We start from the raw sequence: 15,789 nt of genomic DNA on the forward strand, positions 1-15,789 counted from the left end.
AACTTAAGAAAAAAAATCATATGCTGAAGTTGTTAAGATCTGTGATAAGAACTACTCTTCTACCTATGAAATTGCCTAATTTATAAATTAAACTTTATCATAGGTATATATGTATAGGAAAAAAACTTAGTACATCTACACTTCTGTACAACCTGAAGTTTCAGGCATCCATCCACTGGGGTTCTTAGACAGTATCCCATTTGGATAATGGGGGTGTCTACTGTGTCACCATTCAGGATTCAACTCCAGGTTTATTATTTGCAATGGCTCTGTGTTTTCTAGGTTAATTCAGATGCTCCTATGATATTTAAAAATTTTTAGTAATTAGTTGCATGATGTTTTCTTCTTGAGAGTAAGTTCATTTTGGAAGCTTTGACTAGTTGATTCAATTGGTCAGAATAGGGGTTCTCAAGGGACTGAGAATGCAGTCTGTAGGGGAATATAGAAAGTCATCTGGGTGGGAAGGGTGTTTTTTGTTTTGTTTAACTGTCAAAAAAATCACCTTTGTAAAAATCCCCAGGTCCACATGTTCTACTTGGCCCTGAATGAGTTATTGAAAATATTTTAACCTAAAATATGTGTGTTTTAAACATGTCACTACATCTGCACTGCTTAATTTTTCTGAACTATTAGTCTATTATGTTGGTGTTAAAATGAGTACTTCATATTGTCTCCATTTTGTATAATCTATATATATATATATATAAAAGACTAAGCAACTGTCCTACTGTCTGTTAGGTATGACACCACTGACCACCAGGGGGCAAATGCTCAATTCAGGAGCTGCTGGTGCACCCCAGAACCAGAGAGGAGAGGGCCTGATTCTTCCCAGAGCCTGCAGGATTCCACCTTGGCAATGGGTTATGTTGTTGCTGGGGCACTGTTGTCCTGAATTTGATTTACCTCACACTTGCGTTTGCGTTCCACACCCTGTATGTCAGCAACTTTGCAGAGTGCCCTCTCGCACTCCAGGACTCCTTGGGGATGTCGGAGAGCCAGTTTCAACCTGATCCCCAGAGGCCAGGCTAAGGGATCCCCACCTGCCAGAGGGTCCACACTCAGTCTGCAGATGCCCTTAGAGCTGGTGGCGCCCTGCAGGAGAGGAACCTGGGGAGGTTGGCTTCAGGGCATGTCCAGCCCGTCTTGCCCACTCCCACTCAGCCACCCACCTTCTAATTATTTTCCTTTTAATGGGCATGAGTCCGTGCACCGGGCCACTAGTATTGTTATCTATTCTTCAATTAAGTCTCAATGAATTAAGATTGTTATTTCCCTGTCACTGTCCACTCCCCCTTCTTTTTTAGCAATGACATTCACAAGCAGTACTTTTATGATACCTGGAGTAGTTCACGTTTTAGGTGAAATCTTAGACACTGAAATTTAGTCTGTATTTTGCTTCTGACTTTTTTCAGAAACTACGTGCAGTTGCCGAATTCTGTATCGTAATAACCATATAAGTGGCACTGCCAGGTGGAAATGAGAAATTTAGGCAATTGTCTAGTTAGTTGATTTACATCTAAAGAAATAATTTTGTCCTAAAAGTTCGTTAAGAGAGAGGTCTTTTTGTTTGTTTGATTTAAGAAGATGATTGCCTTTCATCTTAGCAGCTTATAATAACTACCCTTAGTTTCCTTATCTGTTAAATGTGGACTGATAAACCAGTAATACTTAGAGAATTCTGTGAGATTAATTCACTTTTAATGGTCTAAGATCATCATGTGAAAGGTACACTATAAGTGTGAATTATTGATACTTTTTCATTTTTCCTCACTCTAACGGACAATGCCTAAAATAGCTACCTTCTTTACCCCTGAATGTCAAGACTGAGAAACTTATTATATACTATAATCACAACTTTTGAGATAGAATTGAATTGCTGTCGTTGAAAACAGCAGGACATCTTGCAACCATTTACATAGCAATTCTTAGTATAATTTTTTTTTTTTTGTCAAGAGAAATACAACCATTTTTAGGTATAATATATTATCTCATTGCTCAGAGTTGTCAAGTTTATCAGTTAATTGCTTTTTGTATTAAATAATTAGATTTGGAATTATAGAGTCTGGAGGGGTTCAAGTTCCAAAATAGGATTCTATGGCAGAAAATTATATCAATTTTTCTAAACTAAAAGGGACAATGCAAGCATAAAGCAAGATGAGTTATTTGAAAATTCCCAAAGAAGTTCTTTTATGTTACAAATAGTTTCCTTTGACATGCTCTTTTGAATGCCTATTCTTTTGTTCCTCTTAGTTTAAAAACAAATTGTAACAGTAATTCATGTTTCTGGTAACAAATTAAATATTACAGAGACATTTTTAATGGAAAGCAACAGTTTTCTGTCCAAACACCCTTCTATCCTAATTTTATTTCCTTGAAGCAAACTCTTTTTAGCTGTCTCTGGGTGTAATTTTTCTGTTAGTTTTCTGCAGAAATCTAAAAATACACTTATATCTATCTGTTGAATTGTTAACATGAATAATACGTTTTGACTCCTTGCTATGAAATTTGAGGATGTAGCTTGTTTACCTATTCCTCCTTCCTTTTCACTCCTCCTAGTTTAAGATAGTCACTGTTTCTTATTCCTTCAAATTTCAACAATTTCTTGGTTTCCTACTTTGGGAATATTAATATCTGTTCTTCTTTCCATCTACTCACATCCATCCTCCATCCACTTTTAACTGGTTTCTATTAACTATACTTAATTTTACATTATCAAGGTTAGTCACAATTACATTGTATAGTGCAATTACAACCCATCTTCTGTGCTTTATCTATAGTAAAAGACCAATAAATTGTCTGAACATTTATTATAACTAAATATTCAGTGCCAGATCAAACAGAATATTAGGATTAGATTTCCTACATGGCCAATGCCATGATATCTAGGTTACCCAGTGAGTCATAACATTTAAGCAAAATATATAAAACCTCCCCCCTTCCCTTAACACCTATTACTTAATTAAACTTATTTTACATTTTAGATAGCTTTATATTTGATCTGTGATTTTCTTACAGAGGTGTTTTTCTTCTGAGATTTCTGTCTTTTTTCCCTTTGAATAATGTCTCTTTAGTATATCTTCATGCACTCCACAGCCCCCTCTTGCCATCTCAACCTGTTTAATTTACACCATCCACTTTGTCTTCCAGAAATACATTGACATTTCTCATTTATTGTTGATCTCCCCCTTATTTTTTTGCTGATTGTTCTTTTTTTCACTTTCTGTATCTCCTTTTACCAGGCGTGGTCCTGAAGTAGTGGGAGGTAAATGTGTGTGTGCTCAGTTTCCTGTCTTTAACCTGGACTTACCCATTGTTGTATAAGCTTGTGTGTTCTCCTGTATCAGATATTTGAGATGTTGCTTGTTTAATCGTGGGCAATTTGTGCTTTATGTGCATGTAAATACATCATAGAATCCATATTAGGAGAAAATTATGTTTTTTAAAAATATATTTTTATTGATTTCAGAGAGAAAGGGAGAGGGAGAGAGAGAGGTGGAAACATCAATGATGAATGAGAATTATTGATCAGCTGCCTCCTGCACACACCCACTCACCCCCAACTGGGGATGGAGCCCACAACCCCTGGCATGTACTCTTGACCAGAATCGAACCCAGAACCCTTCAGTTAGCAGGCTGACGCTCTATCCACTGAACCAAACCAGCCAGGGCAAAAATAATGTTTTAAAAATAATAAAGATCATGCAATTTGTCCTGGAGAACTTCTTCATTTTATAGGACAGAAAACTGAGGCTGAGAAAGAGAGAGCAGTTTGAGCAGTTTCCCCTCTCCCCTCAAAGAACTCTCAATTAATGGCATGGCAGGATTAAAATGAAAAATGTTTTGACTTTTAATTTATCAGTCTTGCTCTACTTTATAATGCCTTCCCAACATCGAATCACATGGCTTAGAGAAGTGAAAATTATATTAGCAGCATGCGATTTCTTTAGGGAGTTGGTGCCAGTCCTCTTGGAGGAGTCAAATCTATTTTGGTAGCTCCATTTTCTTTGTCTTGAAAAATATGTAGAATGAAATTGAGAGTAAATGTTTTTGTTCACATTTTTGTTTTTTAAGGCACTGGAGTCATCTATCATCCCATATACTATCACAGTAATTACCAGACAGCAAGCATCCAGCAGTAGTGAATCATACTTAAAAAACAGGACAAAGAAGAAGAAATGCTTCTGAGAATTTTTTTTTTTGTATTTGGTTTAATAAAGCCTACGTTTAATAATGCATGAGTAATAGTTGAGAGCTTGTTAAATATAGCACTGTTAGCCTTTGTATATGTATATAGGGGTTAGGTACACTTAAAAAATCTAAGAAAATAACAGTTTTTAAAAAAGTTCACTGTTTTTCTTGCATGAAGTACATGCAGTGACATTAAAATGAAGGCTCACATATTAGTAGGATAGTTCTAGCAGAAGATTGAGTAGTCCCAAACTTGAAAGCCTCACTCAACCTGTTCCAACCTACGTGCTTCCGAGAGGTATACCATATGTATTTTGATAGTAGTTGCAGGTGTTGAAATGTGATCCTGATCATCGTTTCTTCAATTGATTGGATCAACCAGGATGGTCGGATTCAGTTTAATCTGATCATCTTTTCAACCTACATGGGAATGTTCTAGTACAAATCAGAAGCTGGAATGACCCTTATATATATAATACGGCACAAGTTTCCAATTTAAGCTAGAACATTTGGTTAGTGTTATCAGTTCAGTGGTTTGAAGACATTTTAAGTCACAGTGCTGCTTTCCACAGGCTGCATGAAGAGATAGTGGCCAGTCTTGTTACCCTTTTGTAGGTGCATTGTCAAAACTGGTAGAAATTTGTCCTGTTTTGTTATTGTATATAATGATTTATACAGTAGTATTATTTCAAATTAAAAACATACAAATGAAAATCTTAGTGTAAAAGTATAATATTTTTAATGACATGTTAAAAGAGTAAAGACATTTTAACATAACATTTTTGTCTTTATTTTAAAGAATTCAGAAGGAACTTGCAGAAATTACGTTGGATCCTCCTCCCAACTGTAGGTAAGTACTTGTAGATTTTTATTTATTCTCTCCTTTTGCAGAGTTATCATTGAACTGTTGGTCTGATGTGCAAATATTGCATTCTTATTATTAGTAAAAACAGTGGGTTTGGATTTAAGTGACTGTGGAAGACAGTGGTGGTTATTATTTCTGTCATGAATGGAATATTCAGCAAGTATGTCTGTAGTGGTAGAATGGAGTTGCCAAAAAGCATAATGCAATAACAATAAGATAATGAAATTATAGGGTAACAAATACAATTATATTTTACTTGAAGAGGTGTTGGAGCCTTAAATGATTTCTTTAATGATAGAATAATAGTGTAACTAAAATATTTGCGGTTTGATAATTATTCAGTTGTTACCTTGTTGGAAATTGATTTTTTAAAATGGCAAAACATTAAACCGTTTTTCCTGGTTTACATTATTTCTTTTTTTTTATTTTTTTTTATTTTATTGATTTTTCACAGAGAGGAAGGGAGAGAGAGATAGAGAGCTAGAAACGTCGATGAGACAGAAACATCGACCAGCTGCCTCTTGCACACCCCCTACCGGGGATGTGCCCACAACCAAGGTACATGCCCTTGACCGGAATCGAATCTGGGATCTCTCAGACCACAAACCAATGCTCTACCACTGAGCCAAACCGGTTTTGGCTACATTATTTCTTATAGTCATCAGTTGTGACTAAGTAAGAATGGGTGATCTGAAGCAATGATGTTAAATTTAAAACACTCTCCTTTCTGACCACATGTCATCAATTTTCTGGTCAGAATTTATTTATAGGAAGTACAAGTCCTTGCCTGGAAATGATTAATGATTCACAGGTACACAGAGGAAGAGGAGAAAAATAACCTCCAACTTTACGCTGTATCTTCAGTCTGGTGCAGTAGTTGGAAGATGGCTGTTTGGCTATTGTAAGACATTTCTTGCTGTGTGATCTGAGGTCAGTGTTGGAACCAGGCCAACACAGAGTTTTTATAGTTTAAATTGGTAGGTAGTCTTGTGGATTGAAGGTGAGAGGGTAGATTACAGGAAAGTGTTTCCAGTATTGACTGCAGTAGAATTTGGTCTGATTGCCGATTTCACTGGTCTTATTTTTATGTGAAAGTAAAGATAGAAACTATAGATATTAATGAAATGGAAAATTTTGCAGATGGCTATATTGATAGTTTGGCTAGTGGACAACTGTTTTGTGTAGGAAAAATTCTATTATGGCTTATTACGTTGGTGATGAATTTAATTTGGTTCTTTACATGAGAGTCGTATACAGTATATAAACTTGCAACCATGTTCAAAGAATGTTTCACTTAATAGAACATGTTTCTTTGTTAGGTAAGATCATTGAACAATTAAGACGGTTGTCACATTTAAGACATGTTACAGCAAAGCTATTTCAGATTGACAGATCATTATTTAGGCTTTGGTGGTCAATTCATGTAAATGGATTTCAGAAGAAACCTAAAATCTCATTTCTTAGGATGGCATTTGCTTTACTTGTTTGAATTTTTGTTTTTAAATAAGCTGTGTTTTACCACATATATTATTTTTGTAACCTTTTTACAAACAATAGATTTTGATAGGCAACTTATGACCTGCTTAAATTTCGACAACAGATTATTGGCAAAATAAACTACTTTGTTTAAATGAGCTTGTTAAAGACTTATTTTTGATAAATGAAATCCACACAATATATTATGTGATGGTTAGACTGCAACTTTGCTATCAGATATATCATTTTCTAATATTGAATACATTACTCTAACTTAGCCCTGATTTGTTACAGATAATAATTTAACTTTGATTAAACCAACATATTGTAAACATGCCTGAAACTTAAGTCTGAGGAAAGAAATTTCATAATGGTTATTATTTAAATAAAATAATTAAACCATGGTTCTATTTAAAGTAAAAAGAAAAGTTTACAGAGTCATCTTAAATTTGGAGATTTACTTTTTCATTGAGCCTTTTTAGTTAATGATATCATTACTGGTTACATAAGCTTTTTATAAACAGCGTTTTTAAATGTGAAGTTATACATAATAAGCTCTTCAAACAGTTTCAGGAAAGATACCCATTTAGTTGTATTTCCCCCTCTCCCAGTTTTATTGAGATATAATTGTCATATACATCATTGAATGGTACAGGCATACTTTGAAGATAATGTGGGTTCTGTTGCAGACCACGGTAATAAAGGGAGTGTCACAATAAAGCAAGTAATAATCTTTTGCTGGTAGAAGGTCTTGCCTTCAATTTGTAAAAGGCATGTCTGTGACGCTCAGTAAAGTGAAGCAATATAAAATGAGGTGTGTCTGTATCTACTTTGATTAATCTGTTTGCTTATGGGACTTTGCAAGGAAATCCACTTAATGGTATGAAGATTGGATACCAATAAGTTTGCTTTAGAAGTGAGGCTGAAGTTTATGGTGCAGTGGCTTTGGCTCCATTTATTGATCCAAAGTAGTTGATTAGACTGAATCAAGCAGAGGTAAAGATCATCCTGTCCACCACCTTCATGTATGTGGTGCTCCCCTTTGGCAAATAAAGGATCCTCTATGCTGTTGCTGATTGGTAAATGTGTTTAGTTCTACATTCTCTATGTGCTTGTGCTACTTGATACAGATGTGTTCAGTGTGTTTGTTAAGTGGATTACTGTGGTTTTTGTATTACTTGGTGTCAAATATTTGATTGTGGTTTATAGTAAATCTGCCTATCTGTATTTCATTGAGAATGTGGTTACTATCTTCAGGAAGAGAAGTTATATATAGCATACTTTTGGTTTGTTTCATTTTTGGCATAAAGTTTAACAGTGCTTTTGTAGTTGATATTTTTAAAGTTCTGTGCTGAATGCATACCTGACCTAATGGTTATAATGACTTAATTTCTAAAAGTTTAGTAAATTAAAGCTATCTATCTCATAGAAGGAGTCAAAATTCCATTCCCCTAGTCCTCCCTTTTTGTCTTACCTGGTATGCCCCTCAAATCCTTTTGGTTCCTTCGGTAATGGCAATCTTGCTATCACAGATAAAGAAAAGTTTACAGTGTCATCTTAAATTTGGGGATTTATTTTTTCATTGTAAATCTTTGTAAAAGATTATTTGTGAGGGGACATCTGTGGGTTTAGCTGTTTAGGCAATTGGAGTGGAGGAGGATTTTTATCAGTTGTCTCAGTGGGAGAGGGTGGGTGTCACATTCCACTTAAAGTGTGGCTTAGTGTTATTTTCTGGAACCTTAACAGACTAGAACAGCCCAGTTCTGTGTGTATGGCAGGTCCGAGATGGGACTTCTGAATTTTGGTGCACCTCTTACATGATGCCCAGTTAAGCAATTGTTGTAATCACATTGAAAGAACTAACAAGCATGTGTTGAAGTATTGAACTTGTTGTGGATATAAAATCTCCCTGAATTATATCAGTCAGTTTAGGTAGGTAATAATAAGACATTTTTAGAGGAAGTTATTGTTTAATTCTTTTTCAGGTTTTGAAGAAACCTGACCATTATTTTAAAAAAGTATCCTACTTTGCTAATAGATTGAATTATTTGTTTGTATAGGAAACACATGCCTGTACATCTTTCAGGGTTTTTGTTGTTGTTGTGTCTTTGGGGTAAAAATGAAATATAGTTTTTTATAATAAAGCTGAGTTTAATTATGAGTTTTTAAAAAATTACAATGCCCTGGCTGGTTTGGCTCAGTGAATAGAGTGACAGCCTATGGACTAAAGGGTCCCAGGTTCGATCCCAGTCCAGGACATATGCCTGGATTTCAGGCTCAATTCTCTAGTAGGGGGGTGTGCAGGAGGCAGCGAATCAATGATTCTTATCATTGATGTTTCTATCTCTCTCTCCCTTCTTCTCTGAAATCAGTAAAAATATGTTTTAAAAAATTAAAAAATTACAATGTAGAGATGTTTGTAAACCAAACTTTATGATACATCTAAGAAAAAGTTTTATTCATCTGTAGAGCCATACACATAGAAAATTATAGATAATTTGGGTGAAATTTGGTTTTATACTTAAGTATTTCCTATAAATAGTGGATATATTTGCTTGGCCTCAGCTCTTACCATTGATAACATAATTGGCCCATAAGATTTGCAAGGGCTCTGTTTTGAGGACTCTGTAGATTCATAAATGTTTTCATATTACCAGCAGAGTTGGAGGTGCTGAGCTGTTGGTTAGCATGGCTTACTAGCTACTTAGCTTAGCTGGCTTGAGTGGGTGAAAGTCATGCTGCACCTTTACGGAGCTCTAACAGGTGGAATTGCTGCCCCTTGTATATTTTGTATTAGTTTTATGAGCATGCAAATGGGACAGAGATTGTTACTACTTTTTGAAAGTAGAGACTACAATAAAATCATTGGTGTGGGTTTTGATTTTTTATTTAGTACTTGAGCAAGTAAAGGGAGGAAATACTAAAACAGAGGATGTAGTTCAGTTTTACTAGCAGTTTTCACTTTTTATTGCTATGTTTCAGTGATCTACAATTCATTGAACACAGGCTCTGATTTACTTCTTAAAATTATTGAAATAGCTTTATTGAGATGTAAAGTGTAAAATTCAGTGGCTTTTTTTTTTTTTTTTTTTTAGAATGTTCACAGAGTTGTGTAACCATCATAATCAATTTTACAATGTGTTTATCACCCCAAAAAGATACACTGTGTCTCTCAGTAATTACTGATTCCTCGTTTCCTCCCAACTCTCCCACTACCCAGCCCTGAGCAGCCTTCCACTACTTTCTGTCTCTTCTGGACATTTCATTATAAATGGAATCATGCAATATGTGGTCTTTTGTGACTGGCTTCTTTCACAAAGCATAATGTTTTTCAAGGTTCATGCATGTATAACATGCATCAGTGTTTTATTTCTTTTTACTTATATAATATCCTATTGTATGAATATACTGTATTTTACTCACCCATTCATCTGTTTATGGACATTTAGGTTTTCACTCTTTGGCGATTATGAATAACGCTGTGAACATTTTTTTATAGGTTTTATATGGGCATTCGTTTCCCCCCCTCCCCCCCCACATATGTGAGTAGCTAGAGAAATTAACTCAAAATTACATTTGTGATTCAATTAAGAAAAAATAAAATAAAAAATCATATGTTTCATTGGCATTTCAGAGTTTCAAAATTATGTTCTCATTTTCCTCCCTTCTTTTGTGATGTCCTGAAAACTGTATTTTTAGGCATATCCATAGCATATTTTTGTAGTGATTATTACATTTATTGACTTAAATATCTTTTATCAACTAAGCATTATAGGACATAACAAGTAAAACTATTTTTGTTAGTATATTTTATTTTGAAAACAATACAAATTTTGATTTTTAAGTTTATGTCATCAGAGTTTGCTTTTTGACTATGTTTTCTGTAAAAATTCATTTAGAACTGTTTATTTAGAATGTCTCCATACTTTAGGGACTTAATGGGGTGCTTTTAAAGATATATCTAAATCCATATTTGTGCAGAAGCAGCATGTTATTCTAAAGTGTATAATAGAATCAGGCAGAGCCATAAGCTGAAATTGATTCTCTGTTCCATTACGTAGCAGGTAGACTCTCTTTCCACTCTCACTTCTAATGGAAGATGAAGCCTAATAATAATTTGAAATCACCAAAAGGAGAGCCAGAGCCCTCATACTAAGCTAAGACTTCTGCTGTGGCACTTGCTGTTCACTAAAGCCTACTGCTCCTTCTGTCCCACACCACACTGTTTTCAGTTGTCCTGCTGCTTCATATTACAACCATTTTTTTTTTCTATTTTACCCAGTGGGTGAGAGCTCTTTCTTTAATCTCTATATTTCAAATCCAAGTATTCAGTTGATGTTCAATACATCTATGAATAAGTAGTTAATTATGCTAGGGAGCTAACAGCTATGAAAGCTTTCAGTGTTTGAGTGCTTTACCAGCATTATCTCATTTTATCTTCATGGCTATCATTGAGGTAAAGACTAGTTTTAGACAGTATAGAATGTTATAGGTGGGAAGACAGGCTTATAGAGATTCAGTAACTTGTCCAATGTCACATAGAAAGTAGGTAGCAGAACTAAGATTTTAACATTGATGTTTCAGACGTTAGAGCCCAAGTGTTTTGAGTCTTTGCTGTGCTTTCTTCCACTTGCAAGATATAGGTGAATCAATCTGGAATGGCACTGCCCCAGGAGAACTTTCTGTTATAATCAAAGTGTTCTATTTGTTGTCCAATGCAACTACGAGCCATTTGTGGTTATTTTGTACTTGAAAGGAGGCTAGTCCAACTGAGTTAATGAATTTTGAATTTTGAATTTTACTTAATTTTAATTTAGGTAGCCATATGTGACTAGTAACTACTGTATTGCATAGCACATATCTAGAAAAATAATAACTTATCAAGCTTAAATTGGTGCTTAATTTTAATTTGGGGTAAGAGTAAACTGCTAGGTCATTTCGGTCTTTTAACATGGTGCTTGTAGTTATTTAAGAATCATAGCACTATTGAATATAAGACAAATACTTGTTTTTCTCCTCACTCACTTCCCACCAACCAGGATTATCTAAAAGTCAGGGACTCTTAAGTACCATTCTTTTTTAGAGTGTAGAAGATCCTCATTAATATTATGAAGTATTTTTTTAAACTTCTTAACAAAATTAAAGCAATATTGCAAATCATTGTTTTTAGATAGACTCATAGAATATTGAAAGTGGAAAACTTACGAACTGGCACTCTCTTTAGCGCAGAAAAATGGTGTTTTCCCAAGACATATAGTTTTATGACAAAGCCAGAACTAGCATTCAGTTCTGCTAGTTCAGTGTGTTGCTAATTTCATAGAATGGGTACATTTTATACACTTAGGAAATTTAGATACAACTAATCTAGGAAAATTGGGAATTGTTATTTGTGACAGTGAAGTACATTTGAAAGGAATTGGAGTTATTTTATCTGGAGAAGTGAGGGGGCCATAATAGCTGTGTTTTACTGTTTTCAGAGCCATAGAATGGAAGAGAGATTGATTTCATCCTGTGTGATTTCAGGGAGTAGAACTAGCACTGCTGTGTTAAATTAGAAGGAGGTCATTTTCTTCTTGATATAAAGGCTTCACCTTCAGTCAGAACTGTCCAGAGAAATAATGGGCGGCGTCAGGAGGGAATACGTGCCCCTTCTCTGGAGAATTAAAATGAACCTGTTTGCTATTTCAGAGGATTTTAGATGCCAGATGCGAGGTTGTACTAGAATGCTTTTCTCCAGCAGCTGGACCCTAGACAAGTGATATATATTTTAACAGCTTTGTCCTCTTTACCCATGGATTATGACTCATTTTTCCTCTTTTTCTTTGCTCTTTAGGAGCCCGGGGTACATAATTTATATGGTTTAATGGCCTGACAATTTAAAGCAGCCTGTTTGTTATCAGTTCTATGTCTGAATTTATGAGACTTTTATTTCCTTCTATACTTACAACTTCTAAATTTATAAGAAAAGGATGTTACATGAATGACATGAGGAAATCAGAGCCTGGTGTGGTGGGCTTTAGACACATAAGTTAATAGCCATCAATTTGATAGGTCCCAGATTATTAAATATTATTTTATAGATCCCACTTATCTGATTTAGTTGAAAAATATAAATATTACTGTTAATCACATTAACATAAATTAAGTTAATTATCTAATGCAAATCGTTTGAATGTTCATTTGGACAGTTACACATGCCTTCACGTCTATCAAACTATGTAACAAACTGGAAATTTCCTGGTTTCCTCCTTTGCCCTTTGGTCTAGGAAAAAAAACCAAAAACATTGTTTGCATCCTTATGGTTTATTTGGGATGTGTTTCTTCTACATAAGTGTTCCATGACCCAAGAAATCTTAGAATTAGAAGAAAATTCACAGTTTTACAGAAACTACCACTGTTCTTCACATATACACGTGGACTTTATTTCGTTTATGATTTTGCTGATTAAGAGACATTAATTTTAAAACTTTTCTCCAATATTATTAAAACATAGCTGTCATATCGGTAGGCGAGGGTGAAATTCTGTGGCCTAATGCATCAGAGCCTACCGATCTGAGACCTGCATGCAAATGATGAACTGGAAGAAGGTGACATTCAGCTGCACGTGCGGGAGGAAACCCTTGCCTGAAGTTAGCGAAGTTTCTGAAGAGTGGCAAACTGCTTACTGCTGTAAGCAGTTACCGTTTGGTTTTAGGCCCATGGAGCCCACATGTGCAGTCTTTGGATTCCAGGTGGCCTGGCAGTGAGAACGGGGATCTACAGGAGGGAACTGGCACCAGCCCGAGCTTGGCAGGGTAGGGTAGGGTGTTCTAGAATCTAAAACAGAAGTGTAGTGGTTTGGGAGTCAGGCAGCCCCTTGACTAAGGTGGGATAGGACTGGATAGAAGGAGTCTTTCTCAGTTCTTTCTGAGTTAACTATGACATGCTCCAGTATAAGAGAAAAGATTTCCCTTCTTAGCCAAGCCTGTGCATTACTTATGTAAATGCCCTACAACAGCCTGGTTTATAAATGACATTTAGCAGTGTTATGATCCTACTTTGCAAACACCTGGGATTTGAGGTGAGGGAAAGGGCAGCCAAATTTTCAGAGGAGCAAAGGAATTTACTATTGTGTTGTATTGCTGTCAAATCCTTTAAAAATTTTGAGTTCGTGTAATAGATATTTTGTCTCATGTGATTCCTTAATACTGTACATGGAGAGAAATCCTTGTGCATTGTGCTCTAAATTTGTGTCCAAGTGGCTTTAGTTACTGCAGTGCCAAAAGAACCTTACTATAAGTTAGTTTTGCCTAAAAGGTTAAAATTAACCCCAAAGACAATATTAGAAGTAGCCTCCACTTTATGTAGCAGAGATACTTGTTCTTAATTATCTGCATCAATGGGAAATTAATAATTCACTTTGTACTAGAAGGTGAAAGTACATAGTATTTAAAAACCATGGAATAAGAAGTAAAGATAGTATTCTGTATGTATTATAATGGACAAAGTGTTTTAAGTATTAAATTCAGGTAGCCTACTCAAATATGTAGATATAGGTATTATAAAATATTTAATGCTTATAAAAGTTATATAGTTGTTATCTAAAATGGATTTTGTCTCCATCAAATGTGTGGGCCAGATGTGTCCGGTTTCAAGCAGGGAGAAGTTGTTACTAAGTAGTTTTTCCAATTTTTTAGTTCACTTGAGGTGTGGGTTGGGTTGGTTGCTGACAGATTTTTCTTATAGAAAAATAGTGTTATACATAGTGTCATCATTCTTCATACTTGAAATATTCTTTTGTTCCCTGGTTTGCCATCATTTTAAGAAGTTAGGTGTTCGGCCGAAACCGGTTTGGCTCAATGGATAGAGCGTCAGCTTGGGGACTGAAGGGTCCCGGGTTCGATTCCGGTCAAGGGCATGTACCTTGGTTGCGGGCATATCCCCAGTAGGGGGTCTGCAAGAGGCAGCTGATCGATGACTCTCTCTCATCAATGTTTCTAACTTTCTATCTCTCTCCCTTCCTATCTGTATAAAATCAATAAAATATATTAAAAAAAAAAAAAAGAAGTTAGGTGTTCGGACTGGAACATGACCAAATTGAGCACAGTTTTGTAATCAGCCAGCTGGGAATCTGACTGTGGATTTTGGAGATGGTAACTTGTGGTTGAACAGATTTTCAGTTTTTTATGTGAAGGGAGTCAGAGGTGGATATTCAGTTGGACACGTACATGTACATATGCACCTAGTGACCTTCAGCTCCTCCATGGTCAGGCCCACATCTGGGGATCCAGCTGGGAGTTTTGATTGTTCTACAAAGTAGGTACTCTATTTGAGAAAGCACATTTTTCTAGGTAAGAGATTAGGCAGGCTTAAACTGATATTTATGTATTTACATCATCAACTTTATAAGTTAGATATAATCAAGGACTGTTGGGGTTGATGCCCCATATAATCTACAGGCTTGCGACGCAGGGTGTCCACTGACACACTGACTCGTGGCTTAGAATGCATCCTTTCTAAGTGCTTATTAGAATTAGGGTAGGATAGAGCAAATATGCATTTTGCCACATTGTTAAGAGGTAGGAATTTGTCACAGGATGAGACTAGCCTCCATGTTTGATGAAGCAGCTGGGCAGAGATTAATAGAAAGCCTGTGAATAGGCTCAAAATGATATTGGGGCCTGGGAAACAACAAAATAAAATTACATTATTGCATAAGAATGCATAAGGGGCTGGTGTGTTCCGAAAATAACTATTACTAGGTTAAGTAAATAATAAAATAAGCTGAGTAGAGTGTATTTTGAAATTAATATTTACTTAACAACATGAAACAAACATTTTCTAAGGGCCTATTATGTGATCAGCACTGTGCTGGCTACTGGGGATGCAATTATAAACAAGACCAAAGGGATCTTCAACTTTTGTGGAGCTTATGTTTCAGCTGTGAAGACAGACTGGAGCCTGTATTTTTTAAAAAAACCAAACTACTTTACAGGGACGGGGAAGTAAACAGACATAACAATTGCTAAGAAGAAAACAAACAAGGGATGAGCTTTACAGTAGGGAATCTGCTTTTGTTTCAGGCTTGAAAGGCTTTCCAAGATGACATCTAAACTGAGAACTGGCCCAAGTTTGTTTGGCTCAGTGGATAGAGCATTAGCCTAAAGACTGAAGCGTCCCAGGTTCAATTCCCGTCAAAAGCACATGCCTGGGTTGCGGGCTCAATCCCAAGTAGGCAGCATGTAGGAGGCAGCCAATCAATTATTCTCTCACATCATAGA

The 15,789-nt window shown here is 35.7% G+C and overlaps 1 protein-coding gene across 1 annotated transcript in view; it reads left to right on the top strand.

Annotated features, from left to right (window-relative positions):
* The window catches only part of LOC311632025 (ubiquitin-conjugating enzyme E2 E2), a 208,515-nt gene that overhangs the window by 11,124 nt on the left and 181,602 nt on the right, over window positions 1-15,789 (top strand). Inside the window, exon 3 of the mRNA XM_084902981.1 lies at window positions 4,988-5,038. Within this exon, the coding sequence (XP_084759107.1) occupies window positions 4,988-5,038 (51 nt within the window). The remainder of the gene's footprint in view (window positions 1-4,987; window positions 5,039-15,789) is intronic.

Source organism: Pipistrellus hanaki, assembly GCF_964339955.1.
Source record: "Pipistrellus hanaki genome assembly, chromosome: 13".
Taxonomy (NCBI): domain Eukaryota; kingdom Metazoa; phylum Chordata; class Mammalia; order Chiroptera; family Vespertilionidae; genus Pipistrellus; species Pipistrellus hanaki.